The 15,629-nt window shown below is 39.1% G+C and overlaps 2 protein-coding genes across 6 annotated transcripts in view; one reads left to right on the top strand and one right to left on the bottom strand.

The window, feature by feature from the left end:
- The first annotated feature begins 234 nt into the window (after positions 1 to 234).
- Positions 235 to 11,980, top strand: LOC111579390 (uncharacterized). 5 transcript variants are annotated; one of them, XM_035955596.2, is made up of 15 exons: positions 235 to 427; positions 774 to 887; positions 1,267 to 1,311; positions 3,223 to 3,387; positions 3,479 to 3,567; positions 4,638 to 4,774; positions 5,077 to 5,197; positions 5,821 to 5,959; positions 6,041 to 6,145; positions 6,226 to 6,315; positions 7,908 to 8,047; positions 8,131 to 8,220; positions 9,013 to 9,655; positions 11,197 to 11,300; positions 11,506 to 11,980. In XM_035955596.2, exons 3-15 carry the CDS (start codon positions 1,270 to 1,272, stop codon positions 11,591 to 11,593), a joined length of 1,953 nt encoding a protein of 650 aa, XP_035811489.2. In that variant the 5' UTR covers positions 235 to 427; positions 774 to 887; positions 1,267 to 1,269; the 3' UTR covers positions 11,594 to 11,980. The 5 variants fall into 5 exon arrangements, with proteins under 5 accessions (XP_035811489.2, XP_054861751.1, XP_054861748.1 ...); XM_055005776.1 differs by having other exon boundaries at positions 774 to 925; positions 9,016 to 9,655; XM_055005773.1 differs by having other exon boundaries at positions 774 to 925.
- A 389-nt stretch (positions 11,981 to 12,369) lies between these two features.
- Positions 12,370 to 15,629, bottom strand: part of sos2 (son of sevenless homolog 2 (Drosophila)) — a 53,529-nt gene continuing 50,269 nt past the window's right edge. Inside the window, exon 23 of the mRNA XM_023286646.3 lies at positions 12,370 to 15,349. Coding sequence (XP_023142414.1) covers positions 14,843 to 15,349 — 507 coding nt within the window. The 3' untranslated portion in view covers positions 12,370 to 14,842. The remainder of the gene's footprint in view (positions 15,350 to 15,629) is intronic.

Genomic DNA, 15,629 nt, shown 5'->3' with positions numbered 1-15,629 from the left:
ATCAAATACATTCACACAAATGCACCACTCATTTACTCTATAAATCACATTTATTGATATACTGCATGAGTTGCCCAGAGTGCTGTATAAAACAGGCATAGACAAAAATATGTGCAAAGCAAGGCAGAAAACAGGATCAAACCTGGAAAATCAATACATTTAAAACGCAGCAGTTCTTCCTTACAGGCGTTTGCATGCTTCCCTCTCTGCCTGGCTTCTCTCAGCAGATCAGTGCTGCTCACAGAGCATCATGCAGGACATCTGCTGTCCACACAGAGCAGCACACAGCTCAACACGAGCCTTCAGTCGCTGCAAATGACTCAAAACAACACAGAGAAGGACCAATTTGCAGGATTTTAGGGATTTTTTGAACCTTTTCCACCTTTTCAAATGTCTGGAGGGTTATTATTGCGGAGCTTTCACTAAGGTGAGTTTGGTTTTGCTTCATTTGCTTTGACAGTCAGTCTTTTTCTTCTGTTTTTTGGTTGCTTGTTGGATATTTGGGCACCACTGACACTACATTTCTGCTTTACAATACTGTCTGATGTTTTAAAGCAGCAAAAATGTAAATCACAGCCTTGCAATCTGCAATAAAAATGATTTTTTTTTGCATATTTTGCTTCCTTTAAATGAAATAAACTCAGCAAAGCTTACATTATTTCCTATAAAACTGATCTAATCTGGTTTTAATGTGAAAATTGAAATATAAAGCTTTTGCATGTTGGATTTTCCTTTCATTTTTTGCTGATCCCTGCCTGTCCTTCTGTCAGCAGACTTATAAGGAGGGATCTTGGCTCCTGCAGCCGTTTCCCCTGCAGGGCTGAGCTCTTTGGCTGGCTGCTACTTCCTTAGCAGAGGGGCTGCTGGCAGGAGTAACATCTGAGCAAGTACCACAAACAAACAGGCTCAAAAGTCTGAAAATAAGGTTATTAATGTTATTCAAACTCCTCTGGTGAACATAGAGTCTTTAATGCACATTTGAGGAGGATAACTGATGATGGAATTAGCATATTTGTTATTATGTTAATGCATATTTCTTATAGAGCATTTGTTTAGGTGGACAGTAAAGATTTATATCAATATTTAATGTATTTTTGGTAGATGGATTGTATTTTCTCTGCATAGACTCAAAGCCACCACTCTGCTTTCAGTCTCTCAGCTTCCCCCGTGTGACTGCTGGAGAAACCAGAGATCAGATGGGCTGCACAGTTTGTGCACATTAATCTCTGTTTGCAAACAGACTTGTTTGTGTCGCTCTCTGCACAGGTCATGAAGCCTCAGGAGGCCGAGCTCGTCAATGAAATCTCCAAGGTACTCTGCACCGTCCCTCAACAGCCAGCCGGGTTCTGCTGGTTTTAAAGAGACAGTTTGCTTCACATTCTGAGCTTTAACCCTGACAGAGGTCAATTTTGACACTTCACAGCAGTAAAAATACCTTAAATGTCATTCTTTCTACAAATTTTTGTACACTGAGGCTGTTTTGGATCACATTGACCCATATCTATTGAGAAGGAGTTTAGATCCACCAGTGATTACAGACCCTTTGATGAAGAGGGTTAGTTCCACACTGAGTTCCACACACTCAAAGTTTCCTACCACTGCTTTGGATGCAGAGACTAGTTTATAATAAGCGTTTTACTCTTCAGCATTTTGAGCACTAAGTGGTGAATGCTGAATTAATGTTGATAATGATGATTTTTTTATGATATAGCAGTGAGAACACTGATAGTTGCACTGGTTAAACATGGATATATTATAAATTCCAACAGTTCCAAAATGTTCATAGCGTTTTCAAATGCAATAGAATATGTTTAAATCATTGTGGCTTTTATCTTTTTATGTCAAACAGGACATGATATTGTGTAATAGTAGATGCTTTTCTCTAAAAACAAATGTAAAAACTTAAAAAACACACTTTGCTTGCTTTCTGAAACATTTATTAAGGATTAATCATATATTTGTTAATGTGACATAGGCTATTTAGACATTCTAAATAGATCTGGAGTTTCTAAGTTGGTATGGACACTGATAAGGAGGGAATAATAATATAAATAAGTATTAAATATTAATTTATATGTTAATCCTAAATTTGCAATGTTTGACTGTAAAAGTGCATTTTTAAAAAAAAATATTTTGTAGGCTTTTTTGGCTTTTATTAGATAGAGACAGTGAAGAGGCAGACAGGAAAGCAGGGAGAAGAGTAGTGGTAGGACATGCAGCAAAGGGCCGTCAGCTGGAATTGAACCCAGACCGCTGCATCAGGATCCAGCTCCTGTACGTGAGTCACCTGCTTAAACCGTTGAGCTATACAGGCACCCAGTGCATCTTTTTTTTGTATTTAAATCAGCAAAAACAGTCTTATTTTTTCCGGGTACTTGCCATCATTTGAAAGAAAAATTTTGAATTTAAATGGTAATTTGTTCTTTTACAGTTGACCATAAAATGACACATTTATTTTACTGTAGCTAAAAACTAAACCTTCCTTAAACCTTAAAGGAACATTGTTTGAAATGCTAAATATCCCTGAAACTTTATTAGAAGCTGTCGATGTTGTCAGAAAGTGTTGTGAGCACCGGGAAGGCATAAAATATGAACAATATGTAAGGGTTAAATACAGTTAAGATAAAAAAAAAAAAAAAGTTAACTAAGACTGAAAATTCATGGGATGTTTGGAAGATTCTCAAAGCAACATACAGAAAAATGTTCCAGTAATGTCATATATGAACGAGAATTTACCCTGAAATTCTTCTATAAAACCTGGTAGCAGACTTTGATGAGAGGTGGAACAACTTCAAGAACCAAAAAAGTAGAAGTTTGGTTGCCTTTTACTGAATGAACCAAACGTCACATTAAAAATACGACAATTTAGGCACTAACGGCTTTAACCCTGACATACTGTTCATATTTTATTCCACCACAGTAGAATTTCCTCTTAGTCAGTGACTATACCAACTTTTAAACTCCAGATCTATTTAGATCTTAGACATTCTAAATAGATCTGTAGTTCAAAAGTTGGTATAGTCACTGACTATGAGGGAGTTCTACTGTGAAGGCATAAAATATGAACAGTTTGTAAGGGTTAAATAGTTCTAAAATTAGCAGCAGATGAGGGAAAAACCCAGCTGATGTCCCAGAGTAAACTAAATAAAACAAGTTAGACAGACATCTGATGCTCCTCTCAGCTGAACTCCCTTCTGATGTTTTCATTTTGACTTCCTCCAGCTGCAGTGCATGGTGTCGGAGCTGAAGACGGGCTTCACCAGCGCTCTGCTGGAGCTCAGTCAGATCCAACATGGAGACACTTACCTGAGGGAGGAGCTGGAGGAGAACCGGAGGAGCTGCCAGAAGAAAGCTCTCCGTCTGGAGGCTCTGGTCGAATCACTGAAGGTGACACTGAAAAGCTACTTACAGCTGATGTGTCAGCGTAGAATGATGACGTTTGAGATGATAAAGTGAACTTTGCTGTGTGACTCTGCAGGAGGAACTGGGTGTGATGAGATGTCAGGTTGTTCAGCTGTACAGCAAAAGACCTCAGCAGGAAGGAAAGAGCTCCACATCTAAACAGAGGTAGAAACACACATATGAACTACAGAGCTGCCGCTGTTTCAGATGAATGTACACGACTGTTCAAAAGTTTAGGGTCACCCAGACAGTTTCAGGTTTTCCATGAAAATGCACACTTTTATTCATCTCCATAGAGGTACAGAGGAACATTTCCAGCAACCATCACTCCTGTGTTCTAATGCTACATTGTGTTAGCTAATGGTGTTGAAAGACTCATTGATGATTAGAAAACCCTTGTGCAGTTATGTTAGCACATGAATAAAAGTGTGAGTTTTCATGGAAAACATGGAATTGTCTGGGTGACCCCAAACTTTTGAACAGTAGTGTAAATACAGTATACAGATCCCACTGTAGAGTTAACATATACTTAGATATCTACAAGAAAGTGTACATTTTTCTGCTCTATTTGCAGTCAAGCCTGAAATTATTCATACCCCTTGCAAATTTTTAACTTAAAGTTACTTTTATATTTAAATAAAAGCTGAGAAACTATTTTTTCCACAATGATGCCTGTTGTACATCATCTTATTATCTTTTGGGAAACATCTGTGTCATTTCCAAACAAAAAAAAAAAAAACTTGCTGGTTGAATAAAAGTAACTTACAGTCAAAATTTGCTAGGGGTATGATTAATTTCGGGCTTGACTGTAAATAACTTTACAATTAAAACTAAAAGGAAAAGGAAGCTTCTATTTTTGTCACATTGTTCTGAGCTTTAATTTAAATGCAAAAGTACCAATACATGACTCTACTTTTACCATATTTTGGGAGGAAACTGTTTATTTAATAATATTTTCTAATAAATTTGCCTCTTCATGGTCATTTAAGTGGCAGATAGCTACTGAATAAACTCACCCTGAGTGCTCATAATGTCTGGGAGTTATTTGTTAATAAATCACAATTCTGAGTGTAAAATACCTACAATTCCTCATAAACAGGGTGATTGTATGTGGTTAGCAGGTGGTAATAACACAGTAGGCAGAGCTGCAGTCTGTATTATCCGTGTCGTAGCCTTGGTGGTAGCAGAGGAACATGTCGAACCTGCAGACAGACTTGTTGCCATCTGTTGTGCAGCATCGATCCAGCAGAGTCGGTCGGTGGACGGAGTCGCTGCGACTGTTCGTCTGCTCCACCAGCCGCTCTGTCCAGAGGAAAACTGCTCCTCCACTGCTTCCTGCAGGGCCTCAAGGCTGGACTGAGCGAAGGAACAGGTCAGATACACAACACACACATTAATATACAGACAGTTTGGGGTTTTGCATGCATTTAAAGCCAATTAGGCTGATTTTAATACTTAAATAAAACAACACTGAAGCCTGTTGACACAGTGTAATAGGATTTATTGCTGGTTATAATGATAATTCTCTTCTGTAAGGCCAAAGTCACCAGATTTCAGGCTAAAAGAACAACATTTAGGGTATTTTTTTTACTGCTGTCAAATGTCTAAATGGGTCAAATTTGACCCAAGCAGCATGTAAAGGCTAAACGTAGCTTTATATGTTTGATTTTCCAGATGCTCGACACCAGGTGGCGATGCAGCTTCTACACTCTGAGTGGGAATATGTGTCAACTTTAAACCAACTGTACGACAAGTACAAGACGCCACCAGCTCACCAGATGACCATGGAGCCGTAGTGAGTCTTTAGAACACATTAGAGATTAAAACAGCTAAAAAAAAAAAGGAAGTGTAGCAACTAATAATGTAATGATGGCTAATAATGTCATACCTGCCAATAGCGTACCGACCACAAACAGAATGACCTTGCACTGAGCACAGGTGTGTGATTTGCATGAGTACGTTATGTACTGATACCGAATCATGTGACCTAAATATGTAGCGGGCGGCAGGAATTGATGGGACTCGGAAACATCCCCACAGTTTAATCAATTGTTCCTTGTATCATTTCCGACAAATAAGTCCCAATAAATCTGCAGCGGTGGATTTGTAGTAGGATCAATCATGTGATCGTCAGCAGGCAGCTGATGTAGTGTTCATTTGTTGTCATAGCTACAGTGCCGCTATCTGGCAATGATACAGAAATTTTTAACAAATCTGTGTATCCAGACTATAAGTTGCATCACTGCCAAGATTTCATCCGTCGGAAATGATACAACAACTGAGCAGCCTTGGAGGAGTGCTGCCCTCTCTAAGTGCTTCTCTTGTTGGCTTTATTACATTTAAAATGCCCAGATGTGTTACATTACTGGTTGCTACAAGGAGTAATTGTGTTTTTTTCCCTTCTTCTTTGTGATCCAGTCAGACTTACGTGAAGTTCGTGGAGCAGCTGCTACAGCGCCACCTGCTGTTCAGAAACACTCTGCAGGAGCGTTTATCCGCTGAACACTGGAAGTCTCTGGTCGGGGACATCCTGGTGCAGCTAATCGGACAAAACGACGTAAGATTTTAGGATTTAAGTGCTTTAAACTCAACAATGAAGGACATAGTGCTCACATTAGCTCTGCTTTGCATTGTCCAGACAGCTTTTTCAGACATGTACCTCGGATACACGACCACTCTGGCCACGTTCCTCTGGCTGGAGTTCACCAGACTGAACCAACCAGAGAAAAGCCACAAAATGCAGGTGATGCAGCGTTTAATCAGGTTTAATGCATCTAAAAGACCAGATCCACCAACAGATGCTTCCTGTCTTGGTTTGTACAGAGCGGCCAGATGGAGAGGGAGGAAATAAAACTGCTGTCGTTGCTGTTGGCGCCAGTCGCTCGAATCCACAGCTACCTGAGTCACATCCAGGTGAGTCAGCAGCTCAAAAGACACTTTAGACGTATTAAGCATCAAATGCAGGTTATTTATTGATTGAATTTAGTTCACTGTCTTTATCTACACATTATTTAAAAGAAAAGCTCAATCAAGAACACATAAATGCATCTCCTAACATCAAAATCAACTGGAGAATTTCACTTAAACACAGTTTCCACATTAAAACAATATAGCTTCATGCTTTTTGATCACTTATTACAAGATAGAGACCTAATTATTTAGTTTTAATGACAATTTTTTCTTCTTTTAATTTAATATTAATGATAATTATAAAAATATACTTAAATAGTGCTGTTGATGTGGACAATACAGTTTTGTCCTGTTTTTTAGGGTTAATATGAAGACTATTAGTAATTTAATGTGATTTTAGTAGATATTATCAGTTTATTTAAGGGAAAAAAAATTTAAAAATGATATTTTTTCAATCCTAAATATAAATAAAAGGAAAGCAAATATCTGTAAAATAATTAAATTTTTTGTTGATTAAAATACAACAAAATGATTGTATTAAACATCAAATGTAGGTTATTTACTGATCGAATTTGAATTTCTGTCTTTATCTGCACATTATTTAAAAGAAGACACATAAATGCATCTTGTAACATCAAAATTAACTGGAGAATTTACCTTAAACACAATTTTCAAAATAAAACAAGGTAGTTTCATGCTACTTTGATGGTTTATTACAAGATAGAGACCTCATTATTTATGACAAACTTTTCATCTTTTAATTCAATATTATTAATAATTATAAATAATTCTTAAATAGCACTGTTCAAGATGCTTTACAAAGTCAGAAAGAACACAAAAAAATTTAAAAATGAAGAATATATATTAAGGGATTATAAGTTGTAAGCAGCGTTAAAAAAGATGTGTTTTTATGAATTTCTTGAATATGGAGAGTAATGTAATAAAAACACAGTATAATTAAATGTTCCTTTTGGGTAAGAAGCATCAGTTTTATCTTCTTTTAATCCTCCTGTTGTCCTCATTTACATCCACCAAAAAATATTGTTCCCTTGTCAGAAAAAATTCCAAAATTTCAGCAAAAAAATTCCCCAAATTTATAAAAATTTGCAAAATGTTCAGGAAGAAAATTCAAAAAATTCCTTAATTGTTTCCCTTAAAAGATTCATTTAAAAAATACCCCAAATTAGGCAAGACATAAAAATAAAAAAATAAAAATTGTAAACATTTTCAAAAAATGAATAAAAATCTTCCAAAAAAAAAATCTAAAAATATCTGAAGTGATTCCATATATATCAGTAAAAGCGCTAATATTTTCTTTCAAACATTCAGAAAAAAATCTACCAAAATCCAGTAAATTTCACTGGATTTTGGTTGATTTTTTTCTGAATGTTCTTAAGGAAACATTTTTTAAAACATTTCTTTTTTTCCACCAAAAAATGTTCAAAAATTTCCCAAAAATGTTGAAAATGTGGAAATTTTCACTGTGGAATTTTTTTTCCCCACATTTTCAAACATTAAAATGGGTCAATTTGACCTGCAGGACGACACGAGGGTTAAACGGTTTAATTAAAGTGTGTTGTTAAATGAATGTCCAGAACCTGCTGCAGTGGACGGGTAAAGAACATCCAGACTGCAGCCTCCTGCTGGGAACCGAACGAGCGCTGAGGAGCGTTTTGTCTCGATGTCATGTGATCCTGGAGGAAGACGTCCGATGGGAGGAAGGAGAAGGACAAAGGTTAGAGAGTCAGGAAAAGGACGACACCAGATTAATTAACAGTTTAGAGGTAAATTCATGTATAATTTCTGTTTTATTGGCAGCTGCTCTGATGCTGCAGCAGCAACGTCATCTGCAAACTGCTGCACAAGAAGCCAACAGACCAGAGACGAGAACAACCCTGCAGCTCAGAGGTGAGTGTCAGGAAGGGTGGCAGAAAAAATACGATAAAAATGTAAAATATGTTTTTAGCTGACCTAAAAACAGTTTTTATAAAAAGGCGTAATTTTATGGTCAAATGTAAAAGAACAAATGACCATTTATAGCCATAATTTTTCTTTCAAATGATGGCAAATATCAGAAAATATACATTTTTGCTGATTTAATGCAGATTTTTTTTTTCAAAAGTTCAAAATTTTGACAAAAAAGGGAAAAATCTGTAAAATAACAGTTAATAATGATGAATATTTTCCATTCCCAATATATAGTTTTAATTTTTCTTTCAAATGAAAGTAAATATCAATTTTTGATATTTAAAATACAGTGAAAATAGTTTCATTTTACAGTGAAACATTTGCAGGGATTTTTTATTTATAATCTAACTGGGGAAAATCTGTACAATCATAGTTTTTAAATCTTAAAATATTTTTTGCATAAATGACAATGAAAATAAAGATGTGTTTTACTGATTTAAATACAGTAAAGGTCTTGTAATTTTATGGCCAAATATTGGGGGAAAAAAAATTCAAAAAATGTTTTGCTGATTTAAATACGGGAAAAAAAAGATTTTACAATGTGTAACAATTTTTTTTGTAAAAATCCAGCTTTCTGGTGTGATCATTATTTGTAGTTTTGTCTTTTTTTCTTACAGTCAACATGTAAATTATTGTTTTTTTCAGTGATTTTACTAGATAAATTTGGCGTAATTGTTTAACTATTTCCCTCCTCCATGTGTCCTGGTTCAGTGACTTTCCTTCGTGTCCCAGCAGAGACCTTCAGCCTCCAGGACTCTCCAACGGGCTGGACGGCGGCCACTCCATGCGTCTGGAGTGTTGGTCCTGCAGCCCGGTGAGGAGGGACCGGACCGTCCAGAACCAGCCGGCTCACGACTGCAGACGCTGCTGCTCTCTCCTCACCCCTGACGCTGCCGGATGGGGGGAGAACAGCGACTCGGGCCAGGGCACCTTCAGCCAGAACAACGGAAAGGTTCCCCACCAGAACCACAGCCTGGAGGACGGAGAGACCGACCCGGACGACACCTCGGCCTTCGACTACTCCTCCGTCACCTCCTGCAGCCCGGACGGAACCCTGAGGAGGGAGACGGTGGAGAGCGTCAGCGGGGAGGACGAGGAGGACAGCCAGGTCCCGGTTCTCCTGAAACCCTCCTACAACCAGCAGCAGCAGCAGCAGCCGGAGACGCCCAGAGAGAGGACGGTGTGTCTGAGGTGGCAGATCCCCAGGTTGACCCCCCATCCTCCGCTCAGGAACCCCAGCGGGCCCTACGGGGACGGACCCATGCCCTGCCTGGTGGGGTCCTACGGAAAGAGGCTGGTCAGCGTGAGGAAGGGTTCTCCTCCTCTTCATCCCAAAAGTGCCTTCAGACCCATCTGGGACGACCCGTCCAAGCAGGTATGCAAGGTTTCATTTATACAAGCGATGCACTGTAACGAAAACAATCTGTAAAACAAACAAACACACAAAAGAAACCAGTAAAAACCTGCAAAATTTGAAACATTTTTTAAAAAATTGTAAAAACCTGTAAAAAAAAATAAATAAAAGAATCAGCTTTGAAGTGCTTCAAATATAGCACAAAAACAAAGCAATAGGAAAAGGCAGTTCAACACAATAAAAAAAATTAAATAGAAAGACAAAGATAAAACATGTAAGAGTGCAGCTTAAAATAAATATCCAAACCCACTGTTGCAGAAATACATCAGTCGTAGTTAAAAAAAAATATTATTTTCTATTATACATCAAAATATTTTTTATTTATTTATATATATATATATATATATATATATATATATATATATATGTATATACGAGGAGAACATGTAACATATAGGATATATAGCTCATTTTCTTCTATATTTGGGTTTATATATATATTACTATTATTATTTATATTTATATTATTGATTTTTTGTTCCTTTTTTTCTAAATTTGGGTCTTACAGGGTTGAGGACAGAAATAGAAAAGAAAAACTCCCATCAATTTATCAGTCAGATCTGTTCAGGCCAAAATAAAACCAAACACCAGAGTATCTCACACACAAATATCCAAATTGAAGCCTGCAGGTATTTAGTTAAACAGTGTAGGAGGAATATTTTACACGTTGATCTATCAGATGAGAGCAGCAGAAATTTGTAGATTTGTGATTAAGGAGACTAAACTTAACTTTGGAGGACAAAAGTCCAGTTCAGTCAGGAACATCTGACCAGTCAGCAGGTCCTCATTGCCCAGTTTATCCAAAAATCTGTCCTGTTTACTTTAATCTGTCACACCTTTTAAAACCAAGATGTCCAGAAAGTGGATTAAACTTTCTAATATCTCCTCAATTTGTTTTCCTGCAAACTTGTTTATTTTTCAGCTCACGGGTGTTTCTGATTTATCTCCTCCCATTTTGTCCAGTCCAGGTTAAAAAAAAAAAAAAAAAAAAAAAAAGAGTTAAATTATGTACATTTTTCTGTCCCCTTATTGTGCATCACAGCCAACTTGTGTTTTTTTTATTCACATCTAAAACTCTACTGCACATATGGAAAATAATTTAGTAATAATCTAGTTTCTGCTTCATTTTCTGACATTCATTCTCCCAAAGCTGCTCTTTAAAGCCACTCAGTGTAGATTTTAGAGCCCCCTAGTGGTGAACTGCTGCAGCAACACGTGGACTCATTTTCACTGGGATCGTCTTTCATTTTATAATGTAAAAAAATGTCATCAAAGCATCATGTAAGACGATATAATCACATAAAAATCCTACATGCAGTGGGTTTAATGAAAGAAAATATTCAATCTGTTTGTGTGGATCAGAAAATTGTCCAAAAATACCCTTACTCCCATGTTTTCCATGTATTTTTTGTCCTACAGCATCCTGGCTGAGTCCAGTTTTATGTTTTCCTGTGATAAACTCCGTCTACCTGCTCTTTATGTCCATGTTATTCATGTTTCAGGCTGATTCGGCTCCAGAGAAGGACAACAGACAAGGCTTCATACCGATTCAAGCTCCAACCAGACAAAACTTCCAGAGTTTCAACCCGAGCAGAGAAAATCTGAGGTGAGCCTTCGTTATGTTGAAAATACAACAGAAATGAACATCAGCAGGATTATTTTATCTTTAATCATCAGGTGTCTTCTGCTTGAACATCTCTGATTTGCTTTAAACCCTTTTTTTGACTGACAGCTCAAATATTTTCTGAGATTATATGTCAAACCAATAGATGATCAATAAGATGATTTCACCTCCTTCTGCTCGTCTTCAGACCTTCAGGAGTCGTTCAGCAGCAGAGAGTGAACCAGGGGTTGTGGGACGACAGCGAGGACAGCGAAGGACCCTGCAGCACAGTTTGACCTCCAGCAGAAAACAGACTGATGATAAACTGAAGTTGAATCCAAACAGGAGAAGATCTGTGACGGAGGAACTAAAAGCCACAACAGACGTTAACAGAAGTGAATCAAAAGCCTGAAAACTGAGTGTTTCTGATTTTATCTTTAAGCTGAAACTTGTACGAACACTGAGGACTTCTACATGTGGGATTATATTTAAGTACAAGTTAAATTAAGGCTGAAAAATTAGAGGGAAATATCTAATTGTGATTTTCTGCCACATATTTAAGTTTTAGTTTAATAGTGGCTGTAATAGATCTTAAACATGTGATGCAGTGTAAACAGCTGAGACACCAGGAAGGACGGCATGAATCTGAACATCCCAAATTAAAACCTTTGCGATTTTTCTAATTGTGCTGTTTCAAATTGTGATTTCTCCTTTTATTGCTGTAAAACAAAGAAACTAGTAAGACCAACCAAGAAAGCTATGAGTCCTCCTCCAGAGGTGGTTAAAGAAGCAAGAAACTAGTAATCAAGGCCACCAAGACAGCTATGACTCCTCTGACCTTGGTGGCCTCTGTCAGAGAAGTCATAGATTGCATTTCCTGTATTTTGCAGTCACTGTAGCGCCTCCTACAGACTTGAAAAGGCAACGTAAGGTGACGGGTAGGTTGCTGTTTGATGCCAACTCTGCCAGAAAAGTGAATAAATCTCTTCCTTCCGTCTTCTTAACACCTTTAGCTGTACATAACTAGCTGGATTTACAGGGGGAAAAAGAAATAAAGCAGAGAAATGAGTAGTTCAGTACAAAATAAGACTGGGTGATTTATTAATCTCATCAAGACCATTAATACAAAGCTGTTAAAAGGCCACAAACCATCAAATAAACCGACTGCTGGATCAAGCTGTTACAGTGCCACCGAGAGGAAAACTAATCTGTTATTCTGTCAGGGGTTTTTTAATAAAAAATATCAAACATAAAAAAAACAAAACAGAAAATCTTGGCAAAATTAACCCCACCAATACTGACATTTGGGAAATTTGGGAGATGGATTAGAGCTTCCATAAACTCCCCCTTTTTATCGCTAGTTTGATCAAAATCACCCGCCGCCATCGGCACGAAACAGAAGACGAGGAATTTGTGTTTTCAGAGCGACATCCTGGGGCGTTTGTGTCGTTCACAAACTTCAGCAAAAACGGGAGCAGGAGGAGGAGGCGGCGGCAGCGGGGTAAAAGTGAGGTGGTAGACTTTTTTTCTGCCCTGATCCACGTAAGAAAGTGAGTTTAACAGTTGCATAGGACCACTGCATTTACAAACATGACCTATAACAACTGCGGCTCTTCAACAGTACAGCCTAAAGTGCACAAAGTGTGTTTCTCAGGAAAAAAAAAAAAAAAAGAGTCCAATTTTTCACTCCCAATACTTTGCAAGTGAATATATGTCTGTACATATTCAGCTGCAAGCTTTTAACACAACCTCTGTTTAATGAGTAAGCATTTAAAAAGTCTTTGAAAAGGAGGAAAAGGCAATTAGTAGTAGGATGTACAAAGTGAAGCACACGTCTAAGTAAGTGCTTGGCATACTGAACTGTGTGTTTTTTTCTCTCTCATTGCTTTAAAACACCTAAAGGGGGCAGGGAAGAAGAAAAAAAATGGCTTTCCTCAGTTAATACTCCCAGTGTTTCAACTGGAGATTGTCTGTAAGTAAGTTAGTGACAGCGACCTGTTTTTTTTCTGTTGGTTTTTTTTTTTGTTATTTTGTTTTCTTATCCGACTGTAGCAGCATTGGATTATTAGGCAATATTTGACTGAACAGATGCGGATGGAGGATACAATACAACAAGGGGGGCGAAAGAGGAGAAGAAAAAAAACTTGTCACTTTATACAAATTATTTAGTTAGTGTATACATGTTATATATACACAGTATCCACAAACATGTACAATTTCATAGTGTATAGCTTTTGTTCTAAACATTACATAGGCAACTTTATTTTCTTTTCTTTTTTTTTAGCATTTTAGACACCGTTTCGCTTATTTCTGTAAAGTAGAAAACAAAAATAAAAAGGCACATCTGAGCAATGATGTATGGATTATTTCAGTCTTTCCAAAATGAAACAAAAACAAAAATGTTTCAAGCAGAGAAAGAAAAGAAGCCGGGTTAAAAATTTCCTCTTTTTCAGTTTTTTTTTTGTGTGTGTTTGTTTTTTAGGAGCAGCCACTGGGGTGGGAGGAGGAGCAGCTTTGGTGGGAGGATGCGTGCTTCCAGTGCTACGTTTGAATACCAACGAAGAAGAAGAGTGGGCCGCTGGGGGTCTTCTGGAGGGGAGCACAGTGTCAGACAGCAGTGAGCGTCCATGAGGGGATCAGTTAAGACGTCTTCCATCCGGATCCCGGTGCTGTTTGATATCGTGGGGAGTTTTTTTCCTGCTGACATTGCCCGAAGCCTGATGTGCAAATGGAGTGTTCTCGGCTCTCGTTTTTCCCCCCATCTGGGCCGAGACGCCTGGAGTTCGGGGTCAGAGGTCACCGCTGTTGGATTTTTTTTTTTTTTTAATATATATAAAGGCAACGTTTTGTGGCTGTCGCGAAACGAAACAACAAAACAGTCAGGACAGTTTGACTCTTTACAGTCACAGTGTGAGAATCCAACGTTGGGGGGGGGATTCAGCGTCGCCTCCTTTGTGTGTTTCTTTTTAAATGTCACATTTGTGTGTTTAAAAAAAAATAATCCCTTATCCCCCTGCATAAAATAAGACTTTGGCAACTGTTTGCTTTCAGTTAGTAGGAAAAAAAAAACACAACAAGTTGGTGGAAAACGTCTGCTGCTGCTCACAGCCGCCACCGAGGAGCTACGAGAGGAGAAAAGAGGTTGTAAAAATCCTGCAGCAGGACTCCAGAGGACGTCAATGCCCAAAAGAAACCAAGCATGACTGGTTGAGGCTACAAAGTCCGAGGCCCTCGTCACGTTCACCCCCACCGTGAGGGGTAAAGTTGAGCGTGGGAGGGGTGAGAACTTTTTAAATCGGGAGCAGAAGGCCCCCGCTCCAACAAACTCTCCTCGCTGTTCATTAGCTGGCACACCGGTGTGGGTTTTCTCATTGGCACAGAGGGTTTACGATGGAGGCGGAGCTACTGATCCCCTGAGAGGCACAGCGGGGGGCGACGATGCACGGGGTGGAGTTAAGAGAGTATGGAGCAGTGTTATTCTTTCAGATCAGTAGCTATGAGTCAACTGTGTCGTAGTTTGAAGCGAGGAAAACAACGGAGCGTGCTCACTGGCTGCTGTCGGTGTTCTCCACCAATGAGAGGCCTTGTAGCGGCGGCTGCAGCGGCTCCCTTTTGTATGTCTTTGGTGGGAGTTTGGGGAGTTGCGGGCTGGAGTTGTGGCGCGGGGGGACGGGCGGGGCGGTGATAGGGACCGGCAGGGGGCAGAGGCTGTTCTGGCTGGCGCTGAGCTGGCAGCTCCGCCGGGGGACGCGAGGGGACGGCGTGCTGGGCGGCGTGCTGGGCGAGCTGGGCGAGCTGCCAAAGTCCCAGTGGTATCGGCCCACCGGGGAGGGCTGCAGGTTCAGGGGGTAGTTGATGAAGATCTCCGGGGGCCGCTGGGGCACCGGGGGAGGCGTGTCGGGGACGGGGTCGCGGGGAGGCGGAGGAGGAGGGCTGCTCAGAGGGCCGTCGATGGGCGGTCCGTTGTGGGCCAGCGGCCGGGGCTGGTTCCGGGGAACCGGAGGAGGCAGCCGGGGAGGGATGGCTGGAGGGTTGTCGGACTTGGAGCTCAGCTGAGACAAAACAAGATACATTAATTACAACACACAATAATAATAATGATAATAATAATTAACAATGTCTTGATGAAGTATGAGTCATTCAGTATTTAGCATTTGCCAATAATCCAGCACATTTTCCTGTGTAATACTCAACTGTTAGATTGTGTTGTATCTTATTTTTCTTTATTTTGTTGTGTTTTTATTTAGATTTGTCTGTATTTATGTCCTATGGGTTGCGATACATAATTGCACATCACTTTGGTTCAACTCCTTTTGTTTCAATTGTGCCTAG

This window comes from Amphiprion ocellaris, chromosome 20 (genome assembly GCF_022539595.1).
Source record: "Amphiprion ocellaris isolate individual 3 ecotype Okinawa chromosome 20, ASM2253959v1, whole genome shotgun sequence".
In the NCBI taxonomy this organism is placed as follows: Eukaryota; Metazoa; Chordata; class Actinopteri; family Pomacentridae; genus Amphiprion; species Amphiprion ocellaris.
The sequence above is the reverse complement of the archived record's forward strand: the minus strand, read 5'-3'. Positions and strand labels throughout refer to the sequence as shown.